This window comes from Arachis hypogaea, chromosome 17 (genome assembly GCF_003086295.3).
Source record: "Arachis hypogaea cultivar Tifrunner chromosome 17, arahy.Tifrunner.gnm2.J5K5, whole genome shotgun sequence".
Lineage (NCBI taxonomy): Eukaryota > Viridiplantae > Streptophyta > Magnoliopsida > Fabales > Fabaceae > Arachis > Arachis hypogaea.
This window is the reverse complement of record NC_092052.1, coordinates 69548124-69564172: the sequence shown is the minus strand read 5'-3', so window position 1 is coordinate 69564172 and position 16049 is coordinate 69548124. Positions and strand designations below refer to the sequence as shown.

General features: G+C 39.6%; 1 protein-coding gene across 2 annotated transcripts; it reads right to left on the bottom strand.

Moving 5' to 3' along the window:
- Nucleotides 1-5375: 5375 nt before the first annotated feature.
- LOC112762538 (zinc finger CCCH domain-containing protein 19) lies at nt 5376-15792 on the bottom strand. Of its 2 annotated transcripts, XM_025808404.3 has the most exons (11): nt 14239-15792; nt 14046-14125; nt 12340-12521; nt 12069-12113; nt 9805-10714; nt 9582-9709; nt 9097-9156; nt 8944-8994; nt 8558-8628; nt 7788-7942; nt 5376-7694 (listed from the first exon to the last, which is right to left on the bottom strand). In XM_025808404.3, exons 1-11 carry the CDS (start codon nt 15450-15452, stop codon nt 5644-5646), a joined length of 4947 nt encoding a protein of 1648 aa, XP_025664189.1. In that variant the 5' UTR covers nt 15453-15792; the 3' UTR covers nt 5376-5643. The 2 variants fall into 2 exon arrangements, with proteins under 2 accessions (XP_025664189.1, XP_025664192.1); XM_025808407.3 differs by lacking the exon at nt 12069-12113.
- Nucleotides 15793-16049: the final 257 nt, after the last annotated feature.

Sequence of the window (16049 nt, the reverse complement as noted above, 5' to 3'; positions counted from 1 at the left end):
ACTTAATTTTTAAGCCTAGGAAAAAGAGTGAACCTATAGGGGATGTAAAGTGGCAGAGAATGGGTTTACGGAGGATGAAGCTCTAACTAGGAAAGTGTGGACGTTCTAATTATGATGTGAGTGAGAACTAAAATGATGTTGACGAATTGAGAATGATGAAGTATTGATGAAATGTGATTAGTGATTGAGTTAATATGTATTGTTTGGGGTAGTGCGAAAATGTTATGAATGATGAATTGAAATGATATTGAGAATGAAATATAATTTGATTGAGATACATGGGCAGTAGCAAGGATTTTGGTTCGTTCCGCTTGCTCCGGGTCAGTGATTAAGATATCTGGCAGTAGCAAAGATTGTGGTTTGTCCCGCTTGCTCCGGGTCAGTGATTGTGACGCCTAGGTAGTAGCAGGAATAGTGGATTATTCCACTTGCTCCAGGTTGAGTCTTTAAATACCCGCTTGGGTAGTATCAGCAGTAGTGGTTTATTCCATTTGCTCTAGGTTAAGTGGGTAGTAGCAAGGGGGTTGTGGCTCAGGCCCACTTGCTCCACGATGGGGTGTTTCTGTCCAGGGTGAGCTACTAGGACATTTTGGGTTGGCTATATAACCGACAGATGATATCATCTGCCATAGGACAAGCATATATCATATGCATTTGTCTGTTTTATTTGAGTTTTCATTATTTGGGTTTGCATATTTGATTAACTATGTCTAACTGCTGTATGTTCTACCTGCTGTAACTGTATTTTATCTGTTTTTTCTTTGTCTGTCTTGTGTGTCTTTGCAACTGAGAGACCCCTCGTATGGTGGAAGTGTGACGAGGGTAGTTCCACCAGTGTTTCGGAAGATTAGAGGAGGTAAAAGTGAAGTGTTGAGTTAGGATTAGATTTGGAACTTGAGAACCTTAGATAGTTTACCTAATTTCTAGTGTAGCTTATTCCTTAAGTTTTAAATCTGAGTGTTGGAGTTCTAGGATTGCCTCTATCTTTCTCGGAACTTTATATATTATATAAGTTGGTACCTTTACCATGTTGAGAACCTCCTGTTCTCATTCCATACATATGTTGTTGTTTTCAGATGCAGGTCGAGATGCACCTCGGTGAGCGTTCGGAGGTTCCTATGGCAAGCGAAGTGGGGATGTTATATTTTGTCATATTACTATGTATATAAACTCTTCTCCACTTTCACTTTATGTTTAATCCCCCTAGAGGTTTTTTGGAGTACTAGGGGCTTATTTTATGTATGTATATATGTAATTATACTCCGGCTAGTCTTGGCTTCGTAGGTCGAGTCTGGAACTTGATATTCTGTATTCTTGGTACTCTACTCCTTATATTTATGGTTTATCCTTTCTGCTTATCCAGTTTTACATTTTCGAGTGTTTTGTGCTTTTCTTTGTACGGTTTTGGTTTAACTTTCCTTTAAGGCTCCTAGTTACAAATTCTTCAATATATATATATATTATTTTTAGAGGTCGTAATACCTCACTACCTCTGTTTTACGACTTAACCGTAAAGTTCTGCGTGGTAGGGTGTTACAAAAAGGCATAACTACATAATAGTAGTTAGCCTTAGGAGTGATGAAAGCGGTCTTTTCTTGGTTCGACTTATACATTGGGATTCGATTGTATCCAGAGTATGCATCCATGAACGACAAGTACCGATAACCTGAGGCTGAGTCAACCAGAGCATCGATGCTCGGGAGGGGGTATGGATCTTTGGTACAAGCCTTATTGAGGTCAGTATAGTCGACACACATCCTCCACTTTCCATTTTGTTTCTTTACCAGAACCACATTGGCCAGCTACAATGGATACTTTACCTCTCTTATAAACCCGGCTTCCAATAACGCTTGTACCTACTCCTCCACGTCCTGTGTCCTTCCGGGTCCGAGTTTCTGACACTTTTACTGAATAGGTCTGGAACCCGGGTAAATGGCGAGCTTATTATGAGACATCAGGTCAGAATCTATACCAAGCATGTCGGACGTTTTCCAGGTGAAGAGGTCGGAGTTTCTTCGTAGTAGGTTAACGAGTTGTGCTTTTAGTTCTTCTTCTAGGTTAGCCCATATACTCGTCTTTTCGGCATGATCTCCGATTTTCACTTTTTCTACCTTTCCACCAGGTTGGTGGTGCAGTTTTTCCTGAGTTTGAATACCACCGAGATCGATAGTGTTGACTTCTTTTCGCCCAGGTTGCCTTTTAGATTAAGGCTTTCCTTGTAACACTTTCGTGCCAACTTTTGATCTCCCTTTATGTTGGCGATTCCTTCTGCGGTGCGAAACTTCATACACAAGTGAGGTGTAGAGACAACTGCTACTAGTCGGTTTAAAGTGGTTTGACCTATTAGGGCACTGTATACCGACGTAGCGTCAACCACAATATATTCAATGCTTAATATCCTCGACTTTGTGCCCTTTTCAAAGGTGGTGTATAAGAAGATAAATCCAAGAGCTTGGATCGGCGTGTCCCCCAGCCCGAAGAGGTTGTCTAGGTACGCCTTTAGATCATTTTCTTCTTACCTGAGCTTGTCAAAGGTGGGCTTAAGCAATATGTCCGTCAAACTCCTTTGATCCACCAGAGTTCTATGGAGATTTGCATTGGCATTACCATTGGGTTGTCGTGGCCAGGTGTTATTCCTTGAGCATCTTCTTTGGTGAACGAGATGGTTGGTAAATTAGGAGTTCTGTTATCTTTCCCGACTTGGTACACCTGTTTAAGATGCCTTTTCCGTAAGGATTTTGATATTCCTCCTCCAGCAAATCCTCCGATAATCATGTGTATGTGTCATTCAGGAGTTTGCGGGGGGCATTCTGGACAACCTCCATATTCATATTTTTCCCTTTTTCTTTGGTCGTCCGACCTCTCAGCCAAGTATCTATCTAGCTGACCTTCACTGGCCAACTTTTCTATGACATTCTTTAAATCATAGCAATCATTGGTAGAATATCCATAATGCTTGTGATACTCGTAGTATTTTGTCCGACTTCCTACCTTTATATGTTTGATTGGGCAAGTAAGAGGAAATTTCTTAGTATGGCATATCTCCCTGTAGACATCCACAAGAGACTCAGAGTGGGGTGTAATTATGATATCTTCGAGGTTTCTCTGGGTTATACTCCTCCTTTTTCTTAGTTCTTTCTCCTTTTTCCGAGTCGGGTAGGATAGATTTGGCCTTGGGAAAGGCTCTCTAAGTCGGGAATTTTCTTTCGTGTTGATGTACTTTTTTGCCTGCTCTTGTACTTCGTACAAGAAGGTCGGGTGTCGCTTGGATATCGATTGAGAGAACGGCTCTTCTTTAAGGCTATTAACGAATCCTATTATTACTGCTTCAGTAGGCAAGTTTTGTATTTCTAAGCAAACTTTGTTGAATCTCTCCATGTAGTCTTGGAGGGTCTTTCCAACTTCTTACTTAACCCCTAGCAAGATTGGAGCGTGCTTCGCTTTATCTTTCTGAATCGAAAATCTAGTAAGGAACCTCCTAGCTAGGTCATCAAAGCAAGTTACCAACCTGGGAGGTAAGTTACCAAACCACTTCATCGCGGCTTTGGTCAAAGTTATCGGGAAGGCTTTGCAACGAGTCGTATCAGAGGCATCGGCTAGGTACATCAAACTCTTGAAATTATTGAGGTGGTGCTTTGGATCGGTTGTTCCGTCACAGAGATCTATGTCGGGAGGAAGTTTCTGGGAACCGTAGCTCTCATGATGTCTTCAACAAACGGATCTTCTCCTCCTAGAGGACTTTCCTCCCGATCTGCCCGATTGCTCCATCTCTGGAGGTCGGCCTCCAACCTTAAGAGCTTTTTCTCCAGCTCTTTTCGCGTTGTACCTCCCTTCGTAATTCCCGTTCTGCTTCTCGTTGTCGTTCAGCTTCCAGTTCAAGTTGTTCTAGTCGCCCATAGTGGCCATGAACTAATCCCAGTATTTCCGTTGGATGGGGAGGTTCTTCGTCTTCAGACGGGTGGACCTCTGAATGGATCCACCGTGGTTGAGGGTTTCCCGACGTTCCTTCCCCGTGGGGGATATACATTCTTTCTTGAGATGCAGGTAATGCCAGCGTTAAGTCATCATGGTGGTGCTTCGGTTCTGACTCAAACGCCGTGTGACCGTCTTCGTATTGATTGTCCGCCATTTATCAAGGGTTGAGCTCCAGGTCCTCGACAACAGCGCCAATGTTCCAGGGGTTACATGAAAAGGTGATTTGGGCTTGGACGTGAGGTCCAGACTTTTTCTGAAGCAGCAACCGAGGTGCCGCCATCCGAGTTCCTCGTGAGAAGGTGGGGGTGGTACCTACAAGATACTCCGGTGCATAAGTCAACAAGAGTTTTAAGCATGTTTTTAGTAGATTGGGACTTGAATATACCTGAAGGGTGTTAGTGTATTTATAATAGAGTAGGTAACCACCTTTTTTTTAGTAGTTTCACCTTTATTGGTGGGTAACTGTTCCTTTTATCTTGAGAGTTTGTTAATATCTATCTTTTAGATAAGATAGAGATAGTGGGAGAGATTTTGGGAGACAATTACTTATTTAAATAAGCATGGCTGAAGCTCCCTTGTCGTGTCCGACTTAGTTACTTATTTATATAAGCATGGCTGAAGCTCCCTAAGCATGGCTGAAGCTCCCTTGTCGTGTCCGACTTTTTAAGAGATCAGGGGAGTGTAAGAGACCACCCTTATTGGGCCTTTATCCTTAAGGGACCTGGTTGTGTTGGGTTAGGGTATGAACAAACAAGTAAGCTTTGGGTTCCCATAAAAAAAATGCAAAACCCATCAAGATGGCAGATTTACATGTTTGGGAGATTTACCATTAATGTCATGATTGAGAAAAATATTTAATTATAGAGTTTTCCTTCCTTATATGGCATCATATAATTGTTTGAAAGATGCAAGTTTCTAATTTTTTTTTTCCACCTGAGCAAATATTAAGTTCATAATAAAAAATTCATATTGAAGAAGCTTTTCAAGAACAATTTAATAATGTAAGTTTTAACGATCAAAGAATAAGAGTAGAGAAGAAAAATAGATTAAAAAAAACTAAACAAAATAAAAGCAAAGGTATCTTTCGAATATTAGAAAATACAAATTAAGATATTCTAAAATGAAAAAAAAAATAGAAAAATAATAACAGAATTAATTACTCTTAAATTAAAATGATAAGATATACATTTCATAGGAATTATAAATTTATTGACAATTACTCTCTTTATTATTTTACCGATAAATTTTTTTAAAAATATGCAATAGTATATAATTTATAATTAATTTTAGAGACTACCAATAGCCTTCTCTTAAAGAGAACTCCCAAATCCGAAATACTCTATCGTTTTCATAGCTAAAAAAATAAAAATAAAAATTAAAAAAAAAAGGTAAAAGTCCCCTTAACTGTTAACTGTCCCTCAACATTATTACTGATCTAGAGGGCGTGTCGACTTCTTTAACTACTCTCGAATCAACCAACTCCAAGAAACTCAATAATACAAGGCCTCAAAAAAATGAAAAGAAAAGGGCAACAAAACAGATAAACGAGGGGCTACAATGCACAAGTGCTACATACATGAAGGCACCCTTGTACAACGTTAAGCCATGAAATGGGAAAATACTGTACAATAAGACATGTTTCTCTGAAGCTAATTAACCTACAACTTTTTAAGTGTGCATAAAATCACAGGAGGCCCCCTTCTTGCAATGTCCACTCTCGTGGAACTTACATACTCCTCTTTGTCCCCCAACAGGAGGCCTGGAAGAACCTCCTCTTCCGCTGCCATTAAATGATGATTGTCTGTTCCAGGATTTACCTCCATAACCAGAATCTCCACCATGTGTTCCACGATCGCCCTGGCTGTGGAATCTATCCCCATTGCGACTTTGCTCGCCACCCCATGTGCCTGGATTTCCAGATGAAGAACCCCAACCAGGATTAGTACTTCCCACCGTTGGCCCTTGACCAGGTGCAACCAAACCTGCATTTGCATTTACATGCGAACGTCCTTGACCAGGTGCAACCCAGCCAACAGCATTTGCCGCAGGTGGTCCCTGGCTAGGAGCACCCCATACTGGAGTTGCATTACTGGGTCCTGGCCCCTGTCCAGGCATCCAGTTTACGTTCACATTTGCAGGTAAAGGTCCACTCCAGTTAATATTCTGATTTCCTGGCATACCCCAACCAGCATAAGGTACATTGGATGGTGCTGCTGCTGCTATGTTTGACTGACTATTCGAACTTGGCGGTCTCCATGGTTCAGGTGTAGGTGTAGGTGTAGGTGTAGGTGTAGTCATGCCTGGAAAGCTCGGTGTAGAGAAGGCCCCATTAGGATTTCCATTACTATATGAGGCAGAGTTCTGGACGGATGTAGTATCAACCCAGTGACCATGGGAAGCTGGCTGTGCAGGCATAGTAACTGGATTATTTGGTTCTATCCTTTGAGGTTGAGCACCTCCCCACGTCTGTACTTCAGGCTTTGGAACCGTACCAGAGCCCCATCCTTGATGGCCTTCGGAACGGGAGGTATGGTTACTGACACTCTGACTTTGCAAGTGTACACCTGCTGTCTGAATGTCAACACCCGAAGCAATCGCAGGTAACGCTGCATGAACATGTACTTGATTATTATCTGATTTAGAAGCTGATATCATTCCAGGTTGTGAACTTGAACGACTTTCAGGCCCAACAGGGAGTGAATTTCCTAAGAGAGAGCCAGCCAATAGGACAGGGGTTGGAGTTGGAGACCATTTATTTTCAAAAGCCTGCATCTTAGTCCCACCTGAAGCAGTCTGGGGTGTAGGTGAAGGAAGATTTGTTGCTTCATTTCTGAGTCCAGCATCAGAACCCCAACCATTTGCCAGATTCTTGGGAACTTCAACTGCCAATGAAGGTCGACTTGCTAAAGAATTCATGGTATCTTTAGATCTCCAACTTCCTCCAGCATTTTGTCCAGGAGAACAAAGAGGATTATGTGATCCACTATTATGATCAAATGATGGTCTTCCTCCAGCTTGACCTTCCATAGCTTGTACCGCCAAATGAGACTTGCCAGAGTATGAAGATGAGTAATGTGGATCAATCACAGATTGAGCCTTAGCAGGAGTTTTATCCAGCATTGATGGTTCAGTAGGAAATTTTCCTGCTAAGGCATCGGTTAAGAGCATCGACTGATCTTGCTTGTCACTGGCTTTCCAAATCCTCAAATCAGCAGGAAAGTACCCTGTGTTACTCCATTTGCGTAGCTGCACCATAGAAAATGGTCCCTGAACTTTTCCAGACGGATCCTGATAATGCCACATTTTTTCACTTTCATTTATTTTCATAGCTGGCGGACCTGCTCCCACAGAAGACAACACTGCAGAAGTTTCTGATAAAGCAGCAGAAAAACAATCAGGTGTTGATAACAGCTGGTTACTTTTAGTACCACTTTCAAAGCTTGAAGATAGCTTCTGCCTCTCCAGGCCACTAGATTGTGAACCCCAATCCCTTCCCTGGGGTAATTGAGCATCATTTAGTACTTCATTAGCAATAGAAACATCATCGCCTTTGCTTGAAAACCCCTTGTTAGACAGATTTCTGCTAAGTTCGCGATTCACACTAGAATAATTCCGTGTCGCACTCCAGGAATCACTCGAAATAGGACCACTCCTAGGAGAAATAATCTCTCTCCCCCTCCTTCCAAATGCAGCAGGTCCTCTAGGTCTCATGTAGTTTTCTGCAGGAACAGAAATATAATTTTGCAGAGTTAATAACTACTAGAAAAGGAAGAAACACAATAAATATGTTCAGCAGTTTGCAGTATTACCACCTTGTCGTTTTTCATCCATTTCATCTTCATCTTCTTCAGACTCATGACTTGGATCCATTTTAGGATCCACGTGAATTTCTGGAATTTCCTCCAATCTGCGTTGTCGTTCTTCGGGAGTCTTCAGAAGTTGCAACTTCTCAACACACTCTCTGAGCGTGAAAGGAAGTTGAGGATCAACAAAATAGTACTTGGTGTTCTTGATCACTTCCAAATATTACAGACAAGTAGAAGCAAGCAAAACATTATCTAGGAACCAAAAAAGAATCGTCACAGTTATCTATCTCAACCTAGCAAGAGCCACTAAAGAGTAAAAAATTCCACCCATCCCAGATTAAGAACAAAGTCCTTCTCCTTGCCAAAAGATCAATGTGCTATTCCCTATTAAAACAAATCCTACTGGTGTTAGACAAGAAAGAGACGATAGGAATAATTTGATATGTACAGCAACCGTCAAATATCATTTATATAGCTGAAAAAAACTTTCCTATCCATTTTTTTATCTGAATATTATCACAAGCTTGAATTGTATGTAAACTTCATATAGAGTTGACTAATCAACACTGCTTGATTATTAGAAAAGAGAAGTAATTTGTAGGAGTGGTTTATTAGAAATTGACCTCAATACTCAGTATAAGATCACATTCTCGCTTAAATTTAACAATGCTATGCAACAAGACGTGGTACATGGGCAAACAAAAAGCAATTAGCTAATAAGAAACTAATCTTGCTACATGTATTGTATGTAATCTATTATGATGAGAAAAGGATATTCTTTTCTGCGTCCCTTCTCACTGGCTCTGTCACGGAGATGACTTAACCGCACTATCTCTGTTTCTAACCACTGGCATAGAACAATAATACATTAGACAAAAAATAACAGAAAACATATCTCAAGTTTCACAGAGAACAAGTAATATAAATCGAAACAGTACAAAATCAGTAAATAAACTGAAATGACAATTCAGTGAATAAACTAAGAAAAATTAAGTTAGCAGTTCTAAAAAGAATAGGGTTCAGGTCTAATGTCCAATTCTTCAGCGTCAAAAAAGAAGATTCAAAGTCCTAGCTTAAAGTGTCTATGTTGAAGTTGAACAAAGTTTTTCAGAACACCATTACTACGGCATGACAAATATCAGAATTTTTCCCCTAAACTCACATCATTCACTCTAACTGCCTGAAGTGCCAATGCTTTTTCCTGAATGTCACCCTGCAAAGCACAAATTTCTATCCTCAGTAATCACCGTAACATCTGATTCCCAAAAGTATTCTATTGAGCATAAACTATAAAATAAAATATAATAAGATATACCAGTGTCAGACGATTTATGAGCCCGCATTTTATGCTTTGGCGGAGTCGCTTGCATTCATCCTAACAGAAAACTAGTCAATATCTTAAAGAATGAAATACATTAATCTAAAAAATATGTTGGACAAATCATCAAAAGCAATACACAAACAATTTGTTCTCAACACCATACAACTAAATATATGGCTGCAAAGTTGCCTAGGGATTCTATTGTTGAGCAAGTGAACCAACCAGCAAGAAGTATAGCTGATTACCAAACACAAAACCACCATTCATACAATTAGGAGGTTCTAGAGAATGGTGGTCTAAAACAACGATTATCATGCCAGGTTTCAAAAGTAACTAACATGAGAAATTGAGAATCAATAACCACTCTCCCCAAAAGGGTGAATCATAACAAGAATGAGAAAAAAAGGAAAGGAAAAACAAACACCCAAAAAATAAGGAAAGGAAAATCAAACACCCAAAAAATAAACATGTTGAATTACCTCTGTGAACTCCTGATTTGAGATAATATCAATGGATACAATCTCTGTCTTGTTTAAATTTAAGATTTCTAGCAAGAAATCTGTCATCCTTTTACCAACTTTATATGGTTCTGATGCTTTGCAAGTCCCTGGCCATGGCAATAATTAAAACGAGAACTGCAAATGTTATTTTATAATGCAAATATTATCTGCAAGAAAGGTAATGTTTTCTCCAAATATTTACCTACAACCTGAACCAGCCTGTACAAGTCTTGCTTCTGGCCACTACCCGAAATCCTTATTCTCACAAAAGCGCCAACAACTCTATCATGAAACTTTTCTGTATCTTCAAGTAGCTCTTCCACCAAATTACGTCGGAGATATATTAAATTAACATTATGATTATCAATAGCAGCATAATCATCCACATTGGTTTGAAGTCCTCTTTCATCACCTTTTTTGCGAGTTTTACGTCTCTTATCTTTGCCAGCTTTCACATATGAATCAGAGTTGCCATCACCTTCCAAATGACTAATTTCAGTATCAAGAACACTTCCCTGCATATCATCAGTTTGAGAATCTTCTTTTAGAAGGAAATGGGATTCAAGAAGCTTTAACATTTCAAAATGTCCCACTCTTGGTTTACCAAACAAATTTTGAAGCCTTGTATCACAAATGATTTGACTTTTTCTACGAGGATCTCTAAGTTTATTTCTTTTAATATACTCTAACAGAAGAGCCTGCACATCAAACTGTGACAAAATGGATCTGTCCCCATTTCTCATGTGCATGACAAACTCCAAAAGTTCTTTTGAAGCCCACTCAGAGCTTTCATCTGCAGATGCTCCATCCACAGAAGCATATGAAGTCCCTTCCCTGGAACGGGACTTTGTCCGCTTCTTGCCCTTTCTTCTTTTGGAACGACTCAAATCTACATTCTCATATGAGCTATCTGAATCAGATCCTCTATCATTATTGGCATCAAAAAGTTCATCTGCTGATTCCTCTTTAGAAGGAAGCCTATCAGATCCCTTCCAAGGATTTTTAGCTTGTGTGAGTTCATCGAATGTCAGAGATAGCTTTTCTTTTAGATCTAAGTAATAGTCCTTAAAGAGATACTCCCAGCTGCTTCTGTCATCAAAATCCACTTGTCCCTGCAAGCAAGAAAAATAGTTATTTGTAGTCAAAGTAGGTTCCTCAAAACAATGCTACTTACAAATTAAAATCTTTCCATATATGAACTTTAGTCACGAGGTACGTCTGTTTCTAACCGGATTCATAGTGATAATTGATGACAGATAGTTTGATATGTAAATAACATGATGCAGCTTATTCGAATGTTGAAATACTATGGAAATGAAATGCATTCAAGTAGTCGACTATACAGCAGAAGGGGAAAGAAATGTAAGAATTCTTTAGGAGCACAATTACACTCCCCTCAAACTTGATTCTTCAAGCTGACAAGTAGTTCTACCATCACCTTATGTTGCTTAAATAAGGGCAAAATATGAATTCAACAGATTAGATGATGGCAAATAGAAACTCTTGCAGTTTAAGTGAGGGAAAACAGGGAATTTAATTTCAAAAAATGAAAATAAAAAAAGGGGTTCCACTTGAAGTTGGGTGGGCTGACTGTTTTTGACTTCATCCCACCAAGTTGTGGCCACAACAGCTTTGAAGGACCTGTGACCCACCATGATGCACAGCCGTAATGCTGAAGCACATGGGTGATACCAGCACTATTGCATGCCTAGGCCACCTCACAACACGGTGCCACAAATGAACTGTGATAGAGTGCAATTAAGAACTATGATCAATACAGCAAAATCCAAGCAGCATAAGGAACAAAAAAGGAACGAGAGTATGAGAACAAAATATAGTTAGAGTGGAAAGAACTGGAGTTAGAAGATTGTAACACTTCACAACAAGACAGAGAAACAAAAGAAGGGGGGATTAAAAAGGAAGTGGATGATGAAGAATAAAACTCGACCCAAATATGCAGGAGAGGATGAAGAAGGGGATGGTATGCCAGAATCACTGACTTGCTAGTAATCCACTGGGATTGCTTGGGGAAAAAACAATGCATAACAGGTCTAGTTTGGATGAATAGAGAAGAAATGTGCTTTGAGCGTAGGGTCAATGATGTAGAGGTCTAAACCCTAGAATGCTTCCAAAGAAGCAGAAGCAAAATGACCAAAAATAACCCAAAAAGACCTATCAAATAACAGGCAGGCAATTCATAGATTTATTGCACATATGGTGTAGTTATTTACATCAATCCATCCTCCCTGCCGAATACTATGTCACACGCAATCGCACTGATATTCTCTGTTACAGAAAAGTGTCCTCCCAGATTATGTGCATGATTACCAATAGAGATTGATCTCCCAGATTATGTGCATGATTCAATACTTCGAGCAAGATATACTATAATAACCCAGGGGTACCAGTCTAATATAGAACTTTGGTTGAGTACTAGTTCTCTAAAACATTTTTTATTTCACGCACCTCAAAGTTTTCAGCAAAGCAATCCTTAAATACCATATCATGGTTCTGCAATTCCACAACCAGAATAGTATGATTTCGGTATTGATAATACATGTTTGTAACAAATTCAATTCTCTGAAAATCAATGCACAACTCTATAGGTGCTCCAAAATATCCCATAATGTAGTCCAAGAAAAAAAAATCAATAAAAGAAGCAAAAATCAAAAGCTAATCTGTCACAAACACCTTGAAACTAATTGAACCACTACTACAGTGCAGAAGGATGATATACCATGTTTTCATGATTGTTCTGTTCAATCAACATTACAGTTCTCATGCATGTCTCGCAAAAGCCCTTGTTTCCCCTAACACATAAGATAACAGCATCTTTGATGCATCCCTTGCACAAAGAGAACGTACATGTATAACACATGTAGTAAGCATTCTTCTCACAGTTGCTGCAAATATGCCATCCTGGTAGCATGAAGATTGCACATACGGAACGTCAGATATAATACTGATTTTAGAATCAAAATATAACAAACCAAGGTAACTATGATTGAGTTTTTTCACATCAGATTAGATATCTTAATATTCAAGTGAATTAATTTATTTACTTTCAAGACACAAGCATAAAGATAACTATTTACACGAAACAAGGCACGTGCAAAGAAGAGAGGTAACAGGAAGTAAAAGTTTTAAAAGGAGAGCATCAAAAAAAGAAGCACACCACATTGATTAAAATGCATCAAGGGACTATTTCAAAGTGCATTGAGGTTTTCCACAGATATACAGAAAAATGAAGTCTACAAACCGGGAAATGTATTATAGATATGATCTTAATTTGGAACGTGCTAACTTACATCATAATATTAAGAGTGTAGCATAAATGCAGCAGCACTCCCCCTCTTAAAAATTGAGAATAATAACAGTAACTCCTTATATCCTAAATATCAAATCACCTGTCACCTATTATCCAACAATCATTGTTTGTCACTTTGTCTATGATATGCCAGTGAAATTAAATGTAATTCGCCCGACAACAACAATGCAGAGTTTGAAACACAATCCAAAAACTATGGGTACATGGGTACGAGCCTAAACAGATTGAAAAATTGAAAATGATAACAGTAAGTCCTTATATCCTAAATATCAATCACCTATCACCTATTAACCAACAATCACTATTTGTCTATGATATGTGAGTGAATCTAACGGTAATTCCACTGAAAAAAACAACGGAGACCATGGAAAACAATTCAAAACCTAAGGGTGTGTTTGGTTTACGTTTTCATTTTCATTTTTTTTCTGTTTTCTGGATTTTGTGAAGGAAAAAGTGAAAACAGTGAAAATAATATTGTTTTCAGTTTTTCCTCCACAAAATCCAGAAAACAGAAAATACTGAAAATGAAAATGCAAACCAAACGCACCCTAAGGGTACATGAGTACGGCCATAAACAAGGTACAGATAGAATTGGTTAATGAAGTTGAGCCAAAACTTTTATAAACTGGGATCTGGACAATCTTCTCAAAGGTAGGAAGGCCAAGAAACAAAATTTAAATCTTCCTCCGATTATATACTGAAACAGAGCCTCAGTTTCTAAAGTACCATATGCATGTCCTTAGCTTCAATCACTATCCTCAGATACCATCATCTATCCCATGTATTGATCTACAGACCTCTTAAGAGAAATTTGTATAAAATAATATATTGAAGCACAATTAGAACATTCAAATAATAATTCTACCTAAATGCATTAACCTAATGTCCCTACTTAGCATTCCAAGTTCAAACATTAACCCAATCTCATTATGCATTCAAACACTAATTTTTTTTTTATTTCCATCACAAAATTTAAGCAGTTCACAGATTCATGAGGCTATTGCACAGGAATTGAAAATTAAAAGCAAGAACTGAACCACCTGACAAAAGAACAAGCAACAAACAGATGATGCTTAATATAGAGTTGGAAGTAAGTATAGAATAAGAAAACATACCACAATTCCATTTACCCTTGGATCGGAAGAAGGCCTCATCACGATTAACGCAAGAAGGATGGTAAGCCTTTGGGCACCCCCTAAGCAACACACCAGAATTTTTTGTTTAAAAAAAAAAGATAAAAGCAATGAATTTGCAAAGCATTTCCATTAAAAATAGAAAAGTCATGAGGACACATAATGTGATTGTCACCTGCGGTCACAAAGAACAAGCTCACCCCCGTCGAAGCAAATGAAACAAACATCCTCTTCCATCTTTTTCCTTGATGGGGCTCTCCCTGTGGACTTTGAATTTTTCCCACTTCCGCGCTTCCTCTTCCCACCACTCACACTTCTACTCTGCTCCTCCGTTTCTTCTGTCTCTTCAGTGGGCTCTGTCTCTTCTCCCATGCGCCCAACACTGCCACCGCCATCTTCTTCCTCTTCTTCTTCTTCTTCTTCTTCATGTTCATCCGTGAAAGCAGCTTCATTTGTCATATCACCACCAGCATCGGCTTGTTCTTCTTCCTGATCTACTGTCAAAGCAGCTTCATTTCCTATATCATCACTGGCAGCAGCTTGTTCTTCTTCCTCATCTTCTCCTTGTTTCTCTGCTGCTTCTTGCTCTTCCATGAAAGCAGTTTCATTTGACAAGCCACCACCAACATCAGCATCCTCTTGTTCCTCTTGATGTTGTTGTTGTTGTCCTCCTTCGTTCACTTTGATGAAAGTAGCTTCATTAGCTACACCACCAACAACAACATCGGCGCCTGCATTCTCGTGCTGCTGTCCTAGTACTTGCTCGTCTTCTTCCAATAAAGCAGCTTCATTTGCCATACCGCTAGCAGCATCAGCTTCTTGCTCCCCACCCGCCTCCTTCTCCACCTCCTCCTCCTCCTCCTCCTCCTCCTGTTCTTCTTCTGCATCTTCTTTTTCTTGCCCTTGTTCTCTTTCTACCACGGAAGCAGCTTCATTTGGTACCTCCGTCTGCTCCACCACGTTATCCTCACCATCCCTGATTTCGTGCTCAGCTACCAACGGAGCTTCCTCCTTTTCCATCTTCGCCACGCCGGTTGCCTCCACCATAATCTCATCCTCTTCTTGTTGGCCCTGTCCATTCTCCACATCATCACCCTTTGTAACCTCAGGGCCAACAACCTTATCTTCCACCACTTGCATTTCTCCTTCTCCTGCGTTTCCCAAATTCCCAATCTCTGTCTCCTCCACCGCCTCTTCAACCGCTTCGCCCGAATTGGCTGCAACCGCCGCCTGTTCCGCTTCTCCAACAAGAGTTTCTCTATTATCGGCGGTGGTGGCCGCATCAACCGGCTCCACTCCAGTGCTGTGGCATTGTGGTGAAGTGGTAGAGAGGTATGGGAGTGGATAAGAGTGTTGTAGGTGTTGAGCTTCCTCGTCTTCAGCATCCATGGTAAAGGGAGGGAGAGATTGGAATAACCGAATTAGGGATTGAAATCAAATCCCTAGAAAGCAGGGGAATAGGAATTCGGAATTAGGAATTGTAAGCTTGAAATTGCTTATCGTCGTAAATTCTGCTGTGCGTGACACACTCACTGAGTGGATTCATAAGTTATGGGCCATACCATAACAGGAGTTGGCAGAGAAGAAAAAACAAGAGAAAGGAACGGAAGGGTGCGGAGAGAGAACAGGGGTTTCGTTCGGCTGCGTGCTTCTTCCCCCAAGCATCCCCCCACTGTCCGTTATTTCCTTCGGAATCCAAAGCCCAAGGCCCAATCTCTTAATTCTCTTAAGCTCTGTATTAGTTGGGCCGCCCCTTAAATATATCGAAATAACTGAAAATTATTAATAAAAGAAGAAGGAATAAAGGTCCTAATCCCAAAAAAATTACGTTTTCATTTTTTATTCTTATTTTAGACTGTTATAAAAAAAATAGAAAGTAAAAATAAAAATAAAAATAAAAATAAAAATAAAATATAAAATATAAACCAAATTTACTTTAAATCGTTTTAACCTCCACAAAAGAACTTCATTCCTATTTTAGGAATT

Bases quoted from the DNA above. Each gene is read 5' to 3' on its own strand.
- LOC112762538 (XM_025808404.3), bottom strand. From the start codon at position 15,452: ATGGATGCTGAAGACGAGGAAGCTCAACACCTACAACACTCTTATCCA. The intron at 14,126-14,238 runs GTGACAATCACA...TGTGTTGCTTAG, and splicing joins CTTGTTCTTTGTGACCGCAG to GGGGTGCCCAAAGGCTTACC. The intron at 12,114-12,339 runs GTATATCATCCT...GTGGAATTGCAG, and splicing joins AGAACAATCATGAAAACATG to AACCATGATATGGTATTTAA.